Below are 21896 nucleotides of genomic sequence, written 5' to 3'. Positions count from 1 at the left end.
GTATGGACTCTCCGGGCCCCAACACCCCGGGTGGGCCACCAAACTTAACGTCGCGCCAGCAGACGTCCTGACCTGGTCGAGCGTGGTCTGTGAGACGGAGTAGTCCTCGACGTTGAGCTCCTCCTTGCGCAGCGCCAGCAGGTTGAAGATCTTGGCGAGCGAGGACTCGGCGGAGGGCAGCTGGTACTGCAGCATGTTGTGGTGGCGCTCCTTGAGGAGGCTGCCGGGGAACGCCGAGTCGATGAACTCCTCGACGGGCGGCAGCACCGGCGGGGAGCCGGCCACGCGCAGCGTCACTGTGTAGCCGTCGCCAAACCTGCAGCGAAACCACCACCACCGCCGCCGCCCAGCGACGTTACCAGGGAAACCAGACGGTGCTGTGAGTGTGTGGTGTTAGCCACCCATTCCCTCGTGTACCGTGCCGGCTTTCATAGGTGCTCGCTAACAGCATTTGCCCCAACAGTCGGTTAAGGCTATACGGGGGATCCATGTCTTTGTGTGTGCGTGTATGTGAGTCTGCGCGGTTCGGTGGCACGGCGGTTAGTGCGCTCATGGCCAACATGAGTTTGATTCCTGCTCATGGCCAACACCGGTGACGAATATCTCAACTGGTCCTGGGCCACCCCTAGGTCGACTCTGCCTCAAATTAGTTCCTGGTGCACTGTATAGACATTATCACTCGGGAGACAAAGGCGGCCGGGCGTGGTTCTGGCCACCCACCCCCTCGTGTGCCGTGCCGGCCTTCATAGGTGTACTAACAGCACTTTCCTCAACAATCTGTGAAGGTTATATGGGGGACCTTTGTCTTTGTGGCCACATGTTGTGTCACGGTGTACCCGTTGCCAAACCTGCAGCGTCACCACCACCGCCGAGTGCCGTGACCAGGGAAACAAGACGGTGCTGTGAGTGTTGGTGTGTGTCTTTGTCACCGCCGTGGTGACATCACTACTACTTAGTGGTGAACGGAGGTTGTTGTTTCTGTGCGTGTCTCAGTGTGTTGTCACATGCAGCGCCCACTCACTTGTTCTTGAGATGCTGCACACTGCCCAGGCACTGAAATCTTCCGTTCACCATGATGGACATGCGCGTGCATAGCGCCTCACACTCTTCCATGCTGCACACGGGCACATGGGTGAGCGAATGGGTGAGCGGGTGGATGGGTGAGTGAGTGGGTAATTGCGTGACTGATTGAGTGGGTGAGTGGGTAGGTAATTGGGTGGGTGAGTGCGTGGGAGGGCGATTGGCTGAGTGATTCAATGGGTGAGTAGTTGGGTAAGTGAATGAGTGGGGGTGGGTGGTTGGGTGAGTCAGTGGGTGGTTGTGTGAGTGAGTGGGTGGTTGGGTGAGTGATTGAATGGGTGGTTGGGTGAGTGATTGAGTGTGTAAATAGTGGGTGAGTGGGTAGTTGCTTGAGTTGGTGAGCGAGTGGGTGATTGAGTGGCTGAGTGAGCGAGTCAACGAGCGGGTATTCACATGCGACATGAGCGGGCTGTACCTGTGCGAGGTGAGCAGCACGCACCGCCCCTCCTTGATGATGCTGAGGATGCAGTCCCACAGGAAACGCCGTGCCTTCGGGTCCATCCCGGTGGTCGGCTCGTCCTGCACATACAGAGCAGCTTACAGTCACCCTCTATTAAACTGAACTGTTCTTTTTATTGTACCAGGTAAAGGTCCACTGGGTAGATGGCTCTTTTTCAGAAGAGACCTGGTTATTACAAATGATAGCTCAACAAAGTGGCTTATCATGTGGAAATGTATAGCAGCCAAATCCTCAAAATGCGTGTTTCTCTAATTTGGAGGGAAAAACCGGAGAACCCGGAGAAAGATCCAGGCGACCACGGGGAGACCATGCAAACTCCAAATATACAGGCATCAGGGTCGGAATTGATCCCATGACCTCCTGCATACCAAGCGAGATAGTTAACATCTAGCCACCGTGGCACCCTGTTGTCTTCATCCAGGCTAGAGTCAGGGGTCAGAGAGATCACTCGGAACCCATTAATACATTTTAAAAGTTATGACCTGGGCTTGGCTTGATTTCTCACCGATTCATTATTTGTCGGTTCACCGGTAGACTGGAGTGGGCGGTATGTGACTATTGCCCGACAGGTGCAGCACTGGATGTGGTGTCAGTTTAACACGGAGGCTTTCACGAGCATTGAACTGCCCAAGGAATTAAAATGATAAAAATACCGTACATTGTGGGAGTAATTGATAAACTAGCCAGATGTTTGGAAAAACACTACATCCGAGTCAGATTTGGCAAGGTACATAAAATACAAAAGTTAATATCTGGCACAAAAGATGTATTACCGAAGCTTTCAACAGCAGGTGTGTACAGGATTAACTGCACGTATGGCGTTATGTTGGGCAAACAGGACGAATGATCAGCACGAGACTAAAAGAACATCAGAGAAATATTAAATACTCCCAAAACAACTGTCAGCAGGAACAGAACACGCGTGCCAAAAAGGACACTCAATTGATTTTGATAATGTTAAAGTTCTGTGCAAAGCTAGCTACTACTGGCCAATACTAATTAGAGAATCTATCGTAATTGAAATAGAAATAATTTTAACCCTTCGGATAGCGACCGCCTTAGTGTCCTCTGCGCCGCTTGTAACTGGCGCCCCCCCCCCCCCCAAAATAAATCTTTCCTCCAACTCCCTCGCAAAAACCCGCAATCCCCCCCTCTTTCTCGCTGTTTTCTTTCGTTAATAAAAAAAAGGAAAAAGTCGCTCGTTAGTGGCAAACAGTGCGCGCAACAGACGGGGTGGAAACCTAAACGACGTGCAGAGACGTGTTCCGTCGGACGCGAAGTTGACGCCGTTTTGAAAAGCTAAAAATAACATCGTTTCCCGTCGCGTTTCCACCGCCATCGCTGACTGTCGCTAAAGCCTACTTGTTAAACTGTAAATGTTGTGGCTTGGCTCTCCAACACACCGGTGTGCTGTACTAGTGACGAATTGGCATGTTCTGTTTATGTGACAACCCTTACTAGTTGGTTGTGTCGGGTGGTGGCGGGTTTTAACGACACATTTATATATTTACGCAATCTAACCCAAAAAACCTCTTATGGATGTGGTGTGCTAGGATCGGAAATATTTTCCGTGTCGCTGACCCGGACAGACCCGGCTGAAACGAAGCCTTGAGAGTGGCCAAGTGGCTCAGGGGGAGCGGTGTGAATGTTGAGTGGTGATCATGACAACGAGGATTATGATGATGATAAATGGCCGTTAAGGTGGGGGGTAGGAGGGGGCGTGGGGGTTGACGCTGACCAGGAAAACGATGGGAGGACACCCCACGAGGGCGATGGCTGTCGATAGCTTCCGCTTGTTCCCTCCGCTGTAGTTTCCGGCTGCGCGATCCGCGTACTTGGTCAAACCGAGCTTGCGGATGCCCCACGCTGCCACCTGATTGGGGTTAGCAAAAAACAAACAAAAAAAATTCAATCACCTGAAAGAGGGCAGCACTTCCCAATGGCCCGGCAAGGGGGCGGCACTGAAAAGGGGTAGCACTACCCAGAGTGGCATGGCAAGGTGGGCGGCACTTAAAGGAGATGGCATAGAATGGGGGCGGCACTGTAGGGAAACACCGAGGGTCGCCACTCGGCACCTACCCTGGACACCTCCTTCTCGGGGACCCCGCGCAGGCGTGCGTAGAACTCCAGGTGCTCCCGTCCCGTGATGAGGTCATTGATGGCGTCGAACTGCGGGCAGTAGCCCATGTTCTGGTGCACCTCCCGCTTGTGGGTCAGGATGCTGGCACATGAAAGAAAACAAGCGGACGATCAGAGGAGACAGTGGGAATTGTCGTGGTGGTCGTTCATTAATAAATACGCAACTTAAGTGGTGGGTTCCGTCAATTTGATGCCCACGACTAAATTACCTTGGAATTCGCCTGACATTGTCACATCTTGGAAGCGAAGCAGCGTTGAGCCTGGAAAATGCTTGGAGGGGTGGCCACCGTGCCTACCAGGTGGCCTAAGTTGTGGGGCTAAGCTGTGGGCAGCATGGGTCAGTGCTGCGGAATGCACTGTTGTTCCAAACACCAAGTCCTCGCTTCACGCGTCGCGGCGTTCGCACGACAGTGCATTTTCACCATAACCCGGTTCTTCCATTAGGGCACACTTTTTGCACAACACGGAATGCACGGTTTTAGAGTGGTTGACGACGAACTACTTTCTTGAGCTATGCGCCTCAGCGGATGATACAGTTTGCGGAATGATACAGTACCGTGTATGTATGTATGCATGTACATTGAACTTCTTTTGCACCGTACGTAGCCAATCGTGCTAATCGGAGGTGTAGGGAAGGACAACAATCTAAATACAGCACGCGGTGGCATAACCTCATTTCAAATCTTTGTCCCGCCATGGAATGACTGCGGGCTAGTTTTACTGTGCAAATGTGATTCAGTAAGTAGTAATTCCTCGCTTAATGCGGTTTTTGCTTAAACGCGGCACTTGCCAGGAATGTGTCTACTACAGCATTAAACGAGGGGCTTACTGTACGTCTATGTGCCTACGCCAGTGTTTCCTGCCTTCACCAACCCGCACAGATCAGTGCAATTAATGTTATTATCACATAACCCTTACAACCTGAAAGGCCCTCATCCATCAGTGGATTGGCAAAAGGGGCTGTACAGGTACCCATGTAACATGCCCGTTGACAATCCAACCATGATTCGCCTGACCTATGACCGCTCTGATGTATTAATGCACGTTGAACTTCTTTCGCACCGTACGCAGCCAACCGTGCTCAACGGAGGTGCGTAATGGAGCCGCAATTGGCTCGTCTCACCTGTATCGGTTAAGAAGTGCGTCCCCACTCGTGATGTCCGTGTCTCCTGTCAGCATCTTGAATGTCGTGGTTTTTCCAGCCCCATTCACTCCCAGCAGGCCAAAACACTGCAACAAAAATCAAACACCGTTTCTCTTTGCTCTTCTGCCAGATGGCAGAGGTATCTCTGGCTCGAACTCTCTCCATCCTTCTGTCTCATCCTTAGCTTCTTCATTTCACCGTATGGACTACTTTCCTAAAAGTCATTAAGCAGAACCTCTCTCTCTCTTGGCGTCTTTCCCAGCAGCCTTCACTCCCAGAACTTCCTTCATCGACCTCTCTCTGAATCGTTCTAATGACAGACTTCTCTCCTCCTGAACCTGCTCTAGAATTTCTCTTCCTCACCATCCAACTGAGTGTTTCCATTCAACCCCAAGGACAAAGAGAAAGTTTCCCATATAGCCTTAAAATTATTTTAGGGCAAGTAATGTTAGCGAGCAACACCTATGAAGACCATCATGGCACACGAGGGGATGGGTGGCCAGCACCACGCCCGTCAGCCAGTGTCTCCTCAGTGGTGATATTTTTACACACTGCACCGGGTACTCATTTGAGGCTGAGCCGACCTAGGGGAGGCTCAGGACCAGTTCAGATAATCGTCATGTGTGTCGACCGTGAGCGCGAATCAAACCTGGATCACCGAGTTCATAGCGCAGTGTGCTAAACTGTTACACTACCGCTCCTCATTCGACCCCACACACACTCATACTTGTCAAGGCTTGCCCTGAATATGGTACGGAATGTCCAACCAGGTTGAGAGTTGTTCCCATTTTTTTATTTTTTACATATGCCTGTTGTGACCGAGCATCAACTTACGAACTAATCTGATGCTTTAATTGTTTCCACCCTGCTGTAGAAGGCAGGAATTGGGAAAGTTTTTCCCCTATTGACAGTCAAATAGATATTTCAAATACCCTCAGCCGGTCACCACTCAACAGACATACTTCAGTCATGTCTGTCACTGTAAGAGGTGCTAACAGTTACAGAAGTGGTACCCCAATTAGTGTGGCTGAGATGACTGCAGAAGGATGAATAATCGCTTGCTGGCTGTTTCATAGTGTTAAGCCTCGTTTTGGCTGCAGGGCCATATGGCATAAATCTGTGGGAAGCAGCGTCTGGAACCACGGTCCATAGGAACCCCCGGGCATGGTACGAGGATTTAAACGAAACCCTCTCTCACCTCTCCCGGAGGAATCCCAACGCAGATGCGATCCACCGCTGGCTTCTTTTTGCCATTGTAAACCTGCAGCGAGAAAACAAAAGTCGGGATGAGCCAATCGGGTGACGTCAGCTCGCGTGCCAGGCTCCGGCAGGTCACTCCGGGCTTTTACGGGCAGCGGGAGCTGCCACGTGCTGTTGTCAGGGTGTACTGCGTGCTGTTGTCAGGGTGTACTGTGTGCTGTTGTCAGGTTGTACTGTGTGCTGTTGTCAGGTTGTACTGTGTGCTGTTATCAGGTTATACTGCGTGCTGTTGTCAGGGTGTACTGTGTGCTGTTGTCAGGGTGTACTGCGTGCTGTTGTCAGGGTGTACTGTGTGCTGTTGTCAGGGTGTACTGTGTGCTGTTGTCAGGTTGTACTATGTGCTGTTGTCAGGTTGTACTGTGTGCTGTTATCAGGTTATACTGCGTGCTGTTGTCAGGGTGTACTGTGTGCTGTTGTCAGGGTGTACTGTGTGCTGTTGTCAGGGTGTACTGTGTGCTGTTGTCAGGGTGTACTGCGTGCTGTTGTCAGGGTGTACTGCGTGCTGTTGTCAGGGTGTACTGTGTTCTGTTGTCAGGGTGTACTGTGTGCTGTTGTCAGGGTTTACTGCATGCTGTTGTCAGGGTGTACTGTGTGCTGTTGTCAGGGTGTACTGTGTTCTGTTGTCAGGGTGTACTGTGTGGTGTTGTCAGGGTGTACTGTGTGCTGTTGTCAGGGTGTACTGCGTGCTGTTGTCAGGGTGTACTGTGTGCTGTTGTCAGGGTGTACTGTGTGCTGTTGTCAGGTTGTACTGCGTGTTGTTGTCAGGGTGTACTGCGTGCTGTTGTCAGGGTGTAGAGTGTGCTGTTGTCAGGTTGTACTGCGTGCTGTTGTCAGGTTGTACTGCGTGCTGTTGTCAGGGTGTACTGTGTGCTGTTGCTGGTTATACTGTGTGCTGTTGTCAGGGTGTACTGTGTGCTGTTGTCAGGGTGTACTGCGTGCTGTTGTCAGGGTGTACTGTGTGCTGTTGTCAGGGTGTACTGTGTGCTGTTGTCAGGGTGTACTGCGTGCTGTTGTCAGGGTGTACTGCGTGCTGTTGTCAGGGTGTACTGTGTGCTGTTGCTGGTTATACTGTGTGCTGTTGTCAGGGTGTACTGTGTGCTGTTGTCAGGGTGTACTGTGTGCTGTTGTCAGGGTGTACTGCATGCTGTTGTCAGGGTGTACTGCGTGCTGTTGTCAGGGTGTACTGTGTGCTGTTGTCAGGGTGTACTGTGTGCTGTTGTCAGGGTGTACTGTGTGCTGTTGTCAGGGTGTACTGCGTGCTGTTGTCAGGGTGTACTGTGTGCTGTTGTCAGGGTGTACTGTGTGCTGTTGTCAGGGTGTACTGTGTGCTGTTGTCAGGGTGTACTGTGTGCTGTTGTCAGGGTGTACTGTGTGCTGTTGTCAGGGTGTACTGCATGCTGTTGTCAGGGTGTACTGCGTGATGTTGTCAGGGTGTACTGTGTGCTGTTGTCAGGGTGTACTGTGTGCTGTTGTCAGGGTGTACTGTGTGCTGTTGTCAGGGTGTACTGTGTGCTGTTGTCAGGGTGTACTGTGTGCTGTTGTCAGGGTGTACTGCGTGCTGTTGTCAGGGTGTACTGCGTGCTGTTGTCAGGGTGTACTGTGTGCTGTTGTCAGGGTGTACTGTGTGCTGTTGCTGGTTATACTGTGTGCTGTTGTCAGGGTGTACTGTGTGCTGTTGTCAGGGTGTACTGTGTGCTGTTGTCAGGGTGTACTGCGTGCTGTTGTCAGGGTGTACTGTGTGCTGTTGTCAGGGTGTACTGTGTGCTGTTGCTGGTTATACTGTGTGCTGTTGTCAGGGTGTACTGTGTGCTGTTGTCAGGGTGTACTGTGTGCTGTTGTCAGGGTGTACTGTGTGCTGTTGTCAGGGTGTACTGTGTTCTGTTGTCAGGGTGTACTGTGTGCTGTTGTCAGGGTGTACTGTGTGCTGTTGTCAGGGTGTACTGTGTGCTGTTGTCAGGGTGTACTGTGTGCTGTTGTCAGGGTGTACTGTGTGCTGTTGTCAGGGTGTACTGTGTGCTGTTGTCAGGGTGTACGGTGTGCTGTTGTCAGGGTGTACTGTGTGCTGTTGTCAGGGTGTACTGCGTGCTGTTGTCAGGGTGTACTGCGTGCTGTTGTCAGGGTGTACTGTGTGCTGTTGTCAGGGTGTACTGTGTGCTGTTGTCAGGGTGTACTGTGTTCTGTTGTCAGGGTGTACTGTGTGCTGTTGTCAGGGTGTACTGTGTGCTGTTGTCAGGGTGTACTGTGTGCTGTTGTCAGGGTGTACTGTGTTCTGTTGTCAGGGTGTACTGTGTGCTGTTGTCAGGGTGTACTGTGTGCTGTTGTCAGGGTGTACTGTGTGCTGTTGTCAGGGTGTACTGTGTGCTGTTGTCAGGGTGTACTGTGTGCTGTTGTCAGGGTGTACTGTGTGCTGTTGTCAGGGTGTACTGTGTGCTGTTGTCAGGGTGTACTGTGTGCTGTTGTCAGGGTGTACTGTGTGCTGTTGTCAGGGTGTACTGTGTGCTGTTGTGGTTGCGTGGATTTCTCCGGGTCACTCTGGTTTTTCATTCCACATTTAGAATCAGCGTCGACGCGTTAAGAGTATTTGGCTGCTATAAATTTCCATGCGATAAGCCACTTTGTTGAGCCATCATTTTTGGACACATCGCTTCATAAAAATAGCTTCGTAACACTCGGGCCTTACCTGGTAAGGTTTAAAGTTTGATAGTTTAGTTTACAGTTTTGCAGCACAACCATAAAGAAAGCATCCGACAGCCATACGGCACAACCCTTAAAAGCGTGCGTCACACCCTGCAGGCACCTTGGTGAGGTTTCTGATGACAAGCGTATCGCTCCCTCCCTCGTCGTTGGTCAGCCGCGTCCTCTCGCGTGCCACATCCTCGTCCTCCTCGGAAACTGGCTGCAGCTTCCCACGGTGCGACCTGCGAGACAGTCGGGGGTCCATCCGCCCGTCCGTCAATTGGTCGTTCGGTCGATCGGTCAAGCGACATTGCGTGGGGTGCGTGATATTTTGTATGGGCCAGGGCTGCGGTGCAGCAACTCACCGAGGTTTGCAGAAAAAGCGGTACTGCACCAGCAGGTTGATTATAAAGAAGCCCATGCCCTCCACGGCCATGGCAAACAAGTTCTTGCCGACCATGTCCCAGCTGAACGGGTCCACAAAGCGATTCTCTCCTGCGGTGACGCGCGGGGGCGACAGCGTGCAAGAAACTGTCAAGGATTTGCAAATGCCTCGGCAAACACGGCGCGCCTTGCGTCTTCACATCCCATCTCAACAATCGCAATGCCAAGCTGTAGTTTTCGCCTAGGAGACTCCCTGATGGCAGCTGTGCCCAAAGTGGCACACCGCACCACCGATTAGCAAAGTTGGCTACGTACAGTGTGAAAGAAGTTCAACATACATAGGTACAAGGTGAATGCTGCACTGACCCGCAAGTGGCTATTAGTCTGCCGGTGAACCAGTCCCAGGCCTCCTCTAGCCTCAAACGAGTAATTGGTGCTTTGTGTAAACACTTAGGGAAGCAAAGGTGGCCAGGCGTGATGTTGTGTGCCGTGCCAGCCTTCATAGGTGCTCGCTAACAGCACTTTCCCCAACAGTATTTTAAAGGCTATGCAGGGGAACGTTGCCCTTTGGTGGGACAAAGTGCACCTTGTGATTTCTGAATGTCCTGTGGTGTTCATTGACAAAAAACTAAGTAAATGGGTGACATTCGACCACCGAGTTGGGGAGTTGCTTCTATTTTACCAGGCAAGAGCCCACGGTTGAGACAGGACTTCTTTGGCAGTGAGGATGACGATGAATAAGGTGAAACTAAACGGTAAAGACACTGCTGCTCATGCACAGGGAATAACTCCACCCACCACCTTCTGAATTAGCTACATTTGCAAACTATAACTTTGTTCTCTTGTTCACAATTTTTTGTCCCAATTTATGCTCCGACTGTCCTAACAGTATTATGCGACGGGCTGAAGAAATTTCCGTTTAAAACTCTGCGGCTAGCCGTCCATCGCCCTCTGACACAGAATGACCAGAAGATTACGTCGCAATAATAGGCCTGAAGTCACTTCAATAGCCTTCTTCTTTACCCACACAAGGGCCACACCTAATTTTCACGTTTTCGTTTTCAACAACTGTCTTACCGAATCGCTGAAATGCGTCCGACATGGCCTGGTTCTTCACCATGTCCATGAGGCCACGGCCAAGGCAAAAGTGCGGGAAGATGAGGAAGATCTGCTTGAGAACGGAGTTGATCCTCTTGAGGTTCTGTTGCAACAGGGGGAGTTGAGACAACTTTGTCAGGCCGGCCAAGCTCACATCAAATGAATAAACGGGAGAGAAAGATTGGACTTTGCAAAATCATTGACGGGAGAATTAAATACGCGATTTATCTAAGAAAACACACAAAAGGAACTTAGAGTTGACGGGCGATTTAAATAACTTGGAGCTTAGAAGAGAAAGATTTTAAAGGAAAAAGGAGAAGTTTAATGTGATTAACAATCATTGACAATGTGGTGTTGGCTGTCATTTTTTAAAATTCCTAAAATCTAACTTTTAAAGTGTTTTAATTGAATAGTGCCTGGTTGAAACTTAAATTGTAGACTCAAGGTACTGAACAATAGCGGGACAGACATGTGAAGGATTGTACATTGTAAGGGCCCTCAGCATGTATGTGGCTTATGATTGCAATTAATATTACTGATCTGTCTGTTGATGAAAATTTCGTATGGCCAATCAAGAGCAACTATTAGAGATGCATTTCTAAGTTATAGAGCCAATCAATTGCTTTGTCTTTGAGAGTTAGTGAATTGCAGATTCACCGCTTTCATATTTATATTTGGGGCAGTGCGAAGTTACGGCTAAGGTTTGGTGTTCGTAGCCACAGTTACTGCCAGGAGAGTCTTTCATCTTTCAATTGTGCAATGGGTGTCAGCATCTGTCTGTACATTGTGTTTACATGGCCTTCCGGATCATGGTAGATCACATAAAAAATGCTAATGTTATAAAAAAAATGTGTATATAAGTTTGCTGTATGTTGAACTTCTTTTGCACCGTACATAGCCATTTGTGCTAATCGGAGGTACGGGGGAAGGACAACAAACTAAACACAAAAAGCAGTTCGAAAAAAATTAGTTTTCAATCGAGATTTAAAAGTGCATAGCTTCAGTGACGGTACAATGCCAACCAGTGACCGTACAATGCCAACCGTGCAATGTCATGTTCACCGCCTCATAACGCACCAGCGGAATACAAACAAAATGGAGGACAAAGACGATAGCCTACAATGGCGACTGGCTTACGCCGTTCACGTTCTCCATCTTTTACAGGGACTCGCCTGGTCATCTTCGAAGAGCTCGAGGATGAAGGTGGCGATGCTGCCGTTGATGCCGATGAAGAGGTTGAGGCAGGTGAGCACCACGTACGCCGTGCTGGGCACGCGGAAGATGAACGACGCCGGGTACATGAGCGGGGTGATCGACCACCTGCAGCGAACGAGGGGGGGAGGGGGAAACACGGACGAAGCGCCGCACGGTCAGCCTAACCGCAGCCTCGGCAACCCGGCAGGGCATCGTCAGCCCAGGATTCGCCTACCAAACCCAAGCTAGGCAAGGTAAGTCCAGGTTGGGCCAAGCAAGCCCAAGTTAGGCTCAGTGATGCAAGGTTTAATGCTAGTCAACCCAGGTTAGCAGCTAAGTCAGCTCATTAGGCATAGTCAACCAATTTAGTGCCATTCTAAACAATTCAAACACTAAACTTTTAAATTTTATAGGGGTGAGCAGCTACAACATGGGACCTTTCTTGCCAGTATCAAAGTATACGAATAGGTTTTACCCTATTTGCCAAAAAAACAGGTGTTAAGATGTTTAAACACCAAACAGAAACCTTTTGCAAGGAATTATGTCTGCATTAACCACACATGTGGTGAACATGCAAACAAAAACATGTCCTTGTCCTGTACGTCACAAAGTGCTCACCAAAAGTGATTCACAAAACCTTGCTGACCTTGTCAAGGAACATAAACCATGATCACGTGAACTCCGGTCATCTTCACAGCAGCGGCTTTTGGCTAACCATCGAAAAAAGATAGTCACAGCATCGCGCGCTTTCAGGTGCGCTTCTGTGGCCGTTTGAAACGCTCTTCCATCCGATATTAGGAAGCCGCTGATGCTATGCAATTATAAATCTAGATTGAAAACGAATTTATTCAGAACTGCTTTTTGCGTTTGGCTTGTTATCCTCCCGCACCTCCAATTAGTGAGGTTGGCTCGGTACGGTGCGAAAAAAGTTCAACACGCATACAGTACATACAAATTGTATTTGGTAAGTGACGGGGTTGGACTCAAGGAGGGCACGCACCCATAAAGCAGCAGCAGGGTGATGAGCACGGGCAGGTTGGCAGCGGATGTGTACGACTGTTGCTGGAAGCACAGGAATATCAGCACCACGAGCGTCGCCGGCACTGTGTAGTTCAGCTACGGAGAGGAAGAGACACCCGACAGATCAATCGATTAGTTGATTTTAATCTTTGTTGTTTTAAACATTCAGTCGTAAGCTGTCAACCACCTTGAGTGAAGGCGTTCTATAAATATATACATACAAGGGTGACCCCCGCGGAGGATCTTGCTGAAAACATTTTCAAGTTACAGCAACGAATACATCATAACGTTGCACACACTGAGGAGTGGTAACAATCGAGGGAGCCAATAACATTCGAGTCTTGCACCATTCTAGTAACACTGACAGCAGGGAACACGGAAATATTACAGCAACTTGCGCGCGGTTTGTTAACCGCACGTGCAAGAGAAGTTCCACTTATGAGTACCCCCCCTTTCACTGGAATGAACTTCCCTTGTACATTGAGAAGTGCCGGCCTTAACATCCTTCCATTCCTCTCTTAAATCCTCAATTCTTCTCTATTGCCCATTCCCTTCCTCTTCCTTCTCCTCGCCCCTTCACTCCTTCCCATCCCTCTCCTATCCTTTCGTGATCCCCTAAGCACCCCTCTATCGCTGTCATGCATTCCTCGACCCTTGTAGCACGCCCCTGTCATCTAAATCATTTCATTTTGTGTCACCATTTTGCTACCTATGTTAAAGTGCCTTGAGTGAAGGTGCTCTATAAATGTGAAAAAAGTAGATTAGACAGGATTATGAGTGCCCCCCCAACTCCACCACCCCCCACTCACCATATCCCAGGCGAAGTTGGAGATCCAGTAGATGGTCGGGTTCACTCCGCTCACGAACTGCAGGTGCTTGGCCTTGCTCACGCGCTCCTGGATGAGGAAGAGCACGAAGCTCGCCGGCACGAAGGACATGGCGAAGATCACGCAGATGGATACCAGCACGTCCACCGAGGTCGTCAGCCTGGAAGCAGGTAAAAAAGTGGCGCACGTACAGGCAACACTGTGAGCTCCGGGGGACCGTTCAGACGGAACAGCTCTTGAGTCAGGTGGCTCAGGGCGGGATAATGCTGTTTTTAAGTACCAAACATTCACCTCTGCGATCCTGAATTCGAATCCGTGTTTTATGTATGTTGTTGGAAGGTCAACAAACTAAACACAAAAAGCAGTTCTAAAGAAATGAGTTTTCAATCAACATTTAAACGTGTACAGCTCCAGTGGCTTCCTAATATCGGAAGGAAGAGCATTGCAGACGGCCGCGGAAGCGCGTCTGAAAGGGCGAGATGCAATGACTGTCTTTGTTCAATGGTTATTTAAAAGCTGCTGCTGTGAGGATTACCGGAGGTTGCGTGATGGTTTATACTCGTTGACAAGACCGTCCTTGTGCCATTCACCTTTTGGCGTTGTTCTCTGGTCTAACACCGGTGGTGAGACAAGACCAGAAAGGAGTCTCTGGTGCAGGCCAATCAGTTTTAAGGACAATGCATACATTGTCAAAGCATGCTTATTTTCACGTTTTTACACAAGTGTGCGTGGTTAATGTAGACTTGATGCCTTGTAACAGATGTCTATTTAGTGGTTTAAAATCTTAACACCTGTATTATTGCCTTTTCTACGTTCTCAAGTGTTAGTGAGTTGATGAGTTCCGGCTGGTTACCAATGACCTACAACCCCCCCACAATATTTCCATTTGGTTGTTCACTTAACTTAGCTTATTCCGGTGGGGGGGGGGGTCAGGTCGGAGGAAGGAGGTGGAGCAGCATGGGACGGATGCAGGAAGGGAGGTGTACGCAGTCCATCATCGGTATAATGAGCAGGTCAGGGTCGTTAAGATATATTCCTTCCATTTTTCTCGTTTCGCTCACAGGTCCCCCGGCCCCACAAGCCAGCTTATGAAGTGCCATCGCTGCATTCGTTACCCGCTCGCCCCTCCCCCCCAACCCCGTTGCACAAAAAGCGTAATTTACGGCGACGGAGCTACGTACAGCATGACCTCCGACAGCTGCTCCTTGGTGAGGTTCAGCGGGTGGTTGTAGGCCGTGATACCGTAGTCTGAGGGGTCGGTGCCCGCTGGCAGGCTCGAGCGCAGCACCGCGTTGTTGGCCATGTTCATGAAGGCCACGATGGCGTGCCAGCCCTTGTTGTTGAACCAAACCTGAGAGATCGCACAAACACGGTGCAAACAACAGGAGGTAAATACGTTTTTTTTTACTGCCACACACAATATAGGGGGTCAGTGCAATTTGCAGAATTCTTTGCGAGGTGACATTACGTACCATAAGTGACAAACTGTACACGTGACTCTGTTTCCCCTCGGACTCGAGTGATTGAGATTTTTATTATAATATAAGAAATGCAGATGATATTAAGAATGACTGAACTGACATTTGGTCTTTTGGTGAAAAGGTTGTGGAACGGACACATTAATTAACCCACAAAAAGAAGCAATTTGAAACTAAATTAAACACTTATTATTGTCCAACATGGTACGAATAACTCAAATGGAGTGGATCAAAAAAGCAGAGCAGTCTCAAGTAGTATGGCTTCCGATTTATTTTATTCTCATTTGTTGTGCATATTGGCTACACTTCTTGTTTTTGCTGTGGTCTGCATTCATTCCTTGCTGAGGAATAAAACCAAACTGACCATGATCAAGAGGAGCTCAGCGACATCTTGTTTTCATTTTAAAATGGCCGCCATCAAATCCAGGTCTGCCGTTTGAGACTACGTTGGACCGTATCCATGGTGAACTGACCTTGATAGTTTCCTTTGGCCCAAGGAAGGACACCATGTCTTTGACGCCACTGTACAGTACATCAACAGCCTTGTTCTGAAAACATTAACAACATAGCACACACTTTGTTAACAAACAAACAAAGACAAAGATCCCCATATAGCCTTAACAGACTGTTGGGGCAAGTGCTGTTAGCAAGACACCTATGAAGGCCGGCACGGCACACGAGAGAGTGGGTGGCCAACACCACGCCCAGCCGTCTTTGTCTCCCTAGTGGTGATATTTACACACCACACGAGGTACTCATTTGAGGCTGAGGGAATCGAACTCGGGTCGCCAGATTCGTAGCGCAGCATGCTAACTGCTGCTCATAAACAAATACATATGTACGCATGCAAAAATACATGTGCCTATGACGCAGCCACCTGAAACATGCCCCATCCCGTCAGGTCTCTAATAAGGTTAAAGCCTAGAGAGTGTGTAGATGAATGACTATAAATGCGTAAAAATTGTATTGATAGGCTGCAAACGGCTACATTGTGGTGACGTGCGGTAAAATGAACCCACGCAACTCGGTCATCGTGTGGCGGAGGCTCTCATCCAGCAGCGGATGGACAACTGGGCTCTACGTGCCACAGTGGTGAGACGTTAACTACCTCGCTTGGTACACAGGAGGTTGTGGGTTCGATCCCAACCATGATGCCTGTATATTTGGAGATGGCATGTTCTCCCCGTGGTCACGTGGATTTTTTTTCTGGGTCCTCCGATTATTTCCACCACATCTAAAAACGTGCCTTTATAGTATTTGGCTGCAATATATTTCCACATGATAAGCCACTTCGGTGAGCACTCATTTGTGGCCAGGTCGCTTCTGAAAAAGAGCTATATGGGCTCAGTGGGCCTTACCTGGTAAAATAATATATTTTTAAGTTTAGTTTTATATATGAACTGTATCTATAACCAGGTGACAAGTAATTGAGACAGAGGCCTCTTGTGCAAAGACGATGTGCAAGTATGTATTTGTCTCTTGCCATTATCTGCCTTTACCAGGAGGGGTGACTCAAAATGTATATCTATGATAATTGACTTGCAATCGCGGTTGATGTCACCATAATTATATTTCCTATCATGCCTACCCACTAATGTCAGACCTGAATAAAATGTGTCTTCTTATGATTATTATTACCTCAATGTGGAAGACCCTCTTGACATTCGTGAAGACGATGTCCATGTCTTTGGGGGAGGCAGAATTGGATAATTTCTTCTTGCCAACAGACAGGCCCCCATATCTGAGGGGAAAAACAATACAAAATATAAAACAGACTAAACAATAAACATGAAGTGTTAACACAGAAATGGCAAGTCATAAACCTATCAAGTGGTGATTTAGTATATGATTTTATAAATCATGTTTGTACTTTATTATTTCACAGTGGTCATTTAAAGAATAATATTCGTACATATATCAGTGCACATTTCATTGTTTTAGGTTTGTGTGAGCAGGCATTATGTAACATACCTGATTTCATTCACCCAGTACTTGTGCTTCAGACTGTAAATGTGCATAAAATATATATATTTTAATAGAAATAAATAAAACAGTCACAAATAACATATTCCTAAAATGCATTTCACTTATCCATAACTGCCTCTCGTCGAGTCTCCAAATTTATGAATAGGGATGCTGACTGGAATGTTTGGCCGTTTCCTCACTGTTTGAACATGTGGGAAGAAACTGAAATACCCGGACACAACCCAGGAATGTGAGGGGACACACACATATATTAAAATATTCCGTCCAGAAATCTGTTCACTTTGCTGCTATCTACTGTCCACCTCTTAACAAAATGTAACCTGAAACAAAACATGAATGTGGATGAATGATAATAATATTGATGATCCTTCGACCATTGCCATCCCATTGCGAGGTTTCTTCTGTGATGAGATGTTGAATTAAAACCGAGAATTCTGGTGAACAAAAAAAACCGTTTCGTCTACTCCACCGTGGACGTTCGAAGATCCCGGTGACGTTATTTAAAAAAGAGTCGGCCATATGTGTCGTTGTCACGGTCCAAATACATACATGATATACATACATTTTAGAAAAATCACTTACAAATGACTAAATTGGTAAATAACGCAATAACATTGCCCTCTGATGACACGCTATTCCCACCTGTGAAACGTAGTGCCTTTGTGATAGTCTCGTGCTATAGCAAAGGCATTAATACCAAATGTACTAACTATTATAATTATTAGAATTAAGACTGAGTACAGAGGACACAAACGTGTGGCACCTCTTGCGGATGGCCTGTGGGTACGTCTTGACGAGGTAGTCGGAGATGTTTCGCCCAGACAAGTCCTCCAGGGTGTCCGTGGTGTTTTGCACTCTCTGCAACAAACAAGGTGGAGGTTGAACAACAACACAACAACAGCAGATAACAGCACAACAGGAGACAGGTGAAGTGTTTCAGACGCAACAACATGGCTGGGATTTGTACGATGTCCATAGATGCAGCCGCATCTCAAGACCAACAATAATTAAGTGGTCATGTTAAACACGCGAGATGGGGCTTTGATTTCCATGCAAATGCCTTTAGGCAGGCGCGGTTCATCCACTAGGGGCGTTGGGGCGTCGCCCCACCAAGCAGCTGGAGATGAGAAATTATTTTTCTAATAAAAATACTTTTCTAGAAATTGTTTGATTGTGTTAAATTTACTTAAATATAATGATTATTTTAACGTGAATTGTCTAATGAATATAACATTTTAAGATGTTCACATTAGAAACCGCTGCAACACAGTCTGATTTGTGCCTCGTGGAGGTCTCAGGGTGGCTGTGAAGGTGTCCGAGTGAGAGATTTCCCTTCATTCATTGTGATTAGCTTTGCATTTTAGCCACGCCCTTTGAGACCCATTCTGGGCGGTGAAAAAGGCGCCCATGGCTGTAATTACTATGTCACAACGCGAGGTTGCACTGTGAAAATATAGCAGGTCACGGCCTACACACTCTAGAAGGCAGTGTCAAAGGGTATAAGAATAGGTTTTACTCTTTCTGGCACTAGAACAGGTGTTAAGATGTTAAAACACCAAACTGAAACCTTTTGTAAGGAATCATGGCAAGGGAGGTCCCATGAAGTGTGAAAGGGGTTGTGTAGTGTGCACTTGAGGGTCATGGGGCCAGCATTTGAGTGATTTTTTGTTTTGTTTCGTATTGTTTATAAATGCCTACCGTTGGTAGATAAGACAGTTATATCACTTTCACGGGAAGGCCAATAACATGACGAGGTTTTTCTTTATTAGAACGCCATATTTTCAGGGGTCACTCACAACAGCCCCACCTAGTGGAAATGTCATGAGCCGCCACTGCTTTTAGGCATCGGCGCAACCGATTTTCTGAACGTTTTGAGAAAATGTAAGAAAAAGCACCTCCACAGAGGTAAATCTAAATATATATTTACAATTTAACGAAGTGGCTCATCATGTGGAAATGTATAGCGGCTAAATACTCTAAACGCGTAATGTTGATTCTAAATGTGGAGGGAAAAACCGGAGGATCTGGAGAAAAATCCACACGACGACCGGCAGAGACAGAGACATGCAAACCCCAAATATATATAAGAAGTCAGGGGTCGGGATCAAACCCACGCACTCCAGTATACCAGGCGAGGTGGTTAACATCTCACCATCGTGGCGCCCCAATTCAACACAAGTGGCTAATCATCCTAATTCAGAACCTGTTTATCACCTTCATGCTTCTGGAATAATTTCAACACATGTGCTCCACACTGCCAATGCAGAGGTTGGGCTCAAACCCACGAACTCCCGCGTACCGGGCGCGGTTAGGTACCTGCATGGGGGGCGGCCCCCCAGCCCCTTCGGGGCAGTCGGGCAGGATGACTCGGCGCCCCTCTCCGCTGCATCGGCACTCCGGCGATGGCTCCTCCATGCTCCAGTTTCGCGACTGCAAGGTCTGGGCCATGGCCGGAGACATCGGTGGCTGGACCCACTCGGATTTCGTCTCCACGCAGGCGGCGTTCCTACGGCGTACACAGCACATGTGAAGTTGGAACACCGTTGACATGTCGGCCGGTGGAGGAGCAACCCGGTTCCTGCCTCGTTGTTTAGGTAGCTGGTTAGGCTGGTTGACGATCCAGCACTCGCCGATTCGCTCCAGTTCACTCGCCTATCGTCAGCCTCACTCTTACAATAGTAATAATAATAATAGTTTACACTTCTAAAGCGCATTTCAGCCAGAGGTCACAAGGCACTATATAAAACACACATACACACAAGTTCACGCCAATAAAATCCAACCCCAAAACTAACACGAATTAGCAAAAGCCCTCATAAGTGAGTTGCATCTCAAGGCACAATTTGAATGAAGCAAGCGAGGAGTCAACGGAACGAGCATCCAGTGGAAGCCTGAGGCATATACGAGAAAAGACCCAGTCGCCCATCATTGTTACAGAGATGTAACCTCAGCACACACAACAGGCCACACTGCAAAGCCATCAATGAGGGCATTGTAGGGTGAGGAGAAAATTATTGACCACGACTCAAAACCGGACCGGCAGCCAATGGAGGAGATGCCAGCGCAGGTTGTCGTACATTCAGCAACAGGCGTGTGCGTGAGAATTCTCCACTGGCAAAAATAAACGGAGGTTCGACATGCAACTCACGGGATGGATTCTCCGTTCATGCAGCGCGTGCCGAATCCCGGTTTGTTGAGCAGCGCGTCGTACAGGGAGTTCGTTTTCACGTTCTCTGGAGCGTCATTACTGCAACGTCACGCACGCACAAAGCCCCGTGAGGGCGATTAACACACCGAGCACTTGGGCCACCATGCGATACGCGGCGTTGAGAGGCTCATACTGACGCAAACTCCGTGAACCCGTTGTAATTTCGTTATTATTTAGGCGATATCCGAAAGTGAGCACAAGGCCACCACTAGTCAAGCACGATCGCTGAACCCTTGCCGCCCTTGGATGTTGTCAGTCCGCCACGCTTTCTGACAATTTGAAACCTTGTACTCTCTACTTTTTGGACATTATTGTCTCATAAAAAAAGAATCACATTTATTGAAAGTAAAAAAAGCATGCAAGTATGTGCTGCAAATACAAGTCACGATGGTGAAGTAATAGATCAAATGTACGATCAAATTATACAATCACTAACGAAATAATATAATGCAACACAACATTAGGATTAGTGACTTTCATTCAAAAGGTTGGTAACAGGTCCAGAGATGAGAATACAATTGGATTGGGGGTGAGGATTGAGAGAGGTGATGGTGATGAACAACGATAAATATATAATTTTAACCCCCCCCCCCCCCACCGAAGAACAATTTTCACAAAATCGAATCAAATCATGAGCACATTTGGAAATTGTTTGTTATCGCGCACGACTCTGACGGAGGCGCGATATTTCCCAGACGAGTCACATTTGCAGGAGTTTCACAGTCATGTGGCTTTTTCCAAAACACGTTAAGTTTAACACGCAGGCTTTCGCGAGCAATATTATCCATAGTAGAGATTTTTTGGGTTAGATCACGTAAATATACGTGTCGTTAAACCCGCCACCACCCGACACAGCCAATTAGTAATGTTTATCACGTAAACAAAACATGCCAATTCGTTACTAGTATAGTACACCGGTGTGTTTAGGAGAAAACCCACAACATTTACAATTCAAGTATGACGTTTTGCCGGAATTTACAACGAGTCTCATCAGGCGACAGTCAAAGTTGTGGATAAATCCTCCTCCTGTTTTAGTCTTAAATAGAGAGATACATGTGATGGTGTCACTTTCCAAGCAATTTTCAAGTAGGAAAAACTTGGATCGTGATGCGGGCATGCATGGTCTAACTCTTTTTTGGGATTTTTAATGCTTGCTGCGAAGCAGGCAGTGGCGTGGTATTTATGGTTGTTATACCACAGCGTTATTAACCAGGGGGCTAGGCCGCTGGGCTTGAAGAGCGAACCACTTGCAACCAGCGGCGAACGCGTAATCCACACGGCCACGGCTGCTGCCCGACCTCTGTAGACGCTGATAGGAGGGAAAGGCCTACCTCAGGAACGTGTACTGCTCTCCGTACATCCAGGGCTGCAGCTGAAGCATTGGGTACTTTCCGAACGGAGGGATGATGAGGCTGAAGACCAGTGCCAAGCAAACGAACACAGCCGGCAAGATGATCTGAAAAATAAATTGAGAACGCAGAACCAATCACCCGTCAAGCCTACACACCAAGTCAGAGTGCATCCCCAAGCGATGTGGTGTTCACCTCAATCAGGGGACCGTAGTATACAAGTCAGTGGTGGAAATTCCACATTCCTATCGCAGACGCTGGAATTTCCATACAAATGCTAATGTTGACCTTACACAAAGTGGTCCTTCCAACGTGCAGCCCTGTAGTTTAAACTAAATTATTATTTATTTTACAAGGTAAGGCCAACTGAGCTACATAACTATTTTTCAGGAGCGACCTGGCCACAAATGATAGCTCAATGAAGTGGCTTATCATGTGGGAATTTATAGCAGCCAAATACTCCGAACACATGTTTCTAAATGTGGTGGGAAAAACCGAACGACCCGGAGAAAAATCCACGCAACCACGGGGAGAGAAAACATGCAATCTCCAAATATACAGGCGTCAGGGTCGGGTATTAGTTGCTTGCTCAC

The 21896-nt window shown here is 48.0% G+C and overlaps 1 protein-coding gene across 5 annotated transcripts in view; it reads right to left on the bottom strand.

The window, feature by feature from the left end:
* ABCA7 (ATP binding cassette subfamily A member 7) overlaps window positions 1-21896 on the bottom strand; it is a 78953-nt gene that overhangs the window by 4532 nt on the left and 52525 nt on the right. For all 5 annotated transcript variants that reach the window (XM_078877080.1, XM_078877081.1, XM_078877082.1 and 2 more), the window contains 21 exons: window positions 21286-21410; window positions 19895-19993; window positions 19063-19252; window positions 17510-17604; window positions 16732-16764; window positions 16399-16501; window positions 15234-15308; window positions 14464-14633; window positions 13265-13442; window positions 12436-12551; window positions 11414-11561; window positions 10221-10344; window positions 9125-9254; window positions 8881-9001; window positions 6022-6084; window positions 4803-4909; window positions 3620-3761; window positions 3279-3413; window positions 1496-1599; window positions 1022-1114; window positions 73-316 (listed from right to left, as the gene is read on the bottom strand). In XM_078877080.1, coding sequence (XP_078733206.1) covers window positions 73-316; window positions 1022-1114; window positions 1496-1599; window positions 3279-3413; window positions 3620-3761; window positions 4803-4909; window positions 6022-6084; window positions 8881-9001; window positions 9125-9254; window positions 10221-10344; window positions 11414-11561; window positions 12436-12551; window positions 13265-13442; window positions 14464-14633; window positions 15234-15308; window positions 16399-16501; window positions 16732-16764; window positions 17510-17604; window positions 19063-19252; window positions 19895-19993; window positions 21286-21410 — 2595 coding nt within the window. The remainder of the gene's footprint in view (window positions 1-72; window positions 317-1021; window positions 1115-1495; window positions 1600-3278; window positions 3414-3619; window positions 3762-4802; window positions 4910-6021; window positions 6085-8880; window positions 9002-9124; window positions 9255-10220; window positions 10345-11413; window positions 11562-12435; window positions 12552-13264; window positions 13443-14463; window positions 14634-15233; window positions 15309-16398; window positions 16502-16731; window positions 16765-17509; window positions 17605-19062; window positions 19253-19894; window positions 19994-21285; window positions 21411-21896) is intronic.

The sequence above is a fragment of the Lampetra fluviatilis genome, chromosome 46 (assembly GCF_964198595.1).
Source record: "Lampetra fluviatilis chromosome 46, kcLamFluv1.1, whole genome shotgun sequence".
Taxonomy (NCBI): Eukaryota; Metazoa; Chordata; class Hyperoartia; order Petromyzontiformes; family Petromyzontidae; genus Lampetra; species Lampetra fluviatilis.
This window is presented reverse-complemented; position numbering and strand designations above follow the sequence as displayed.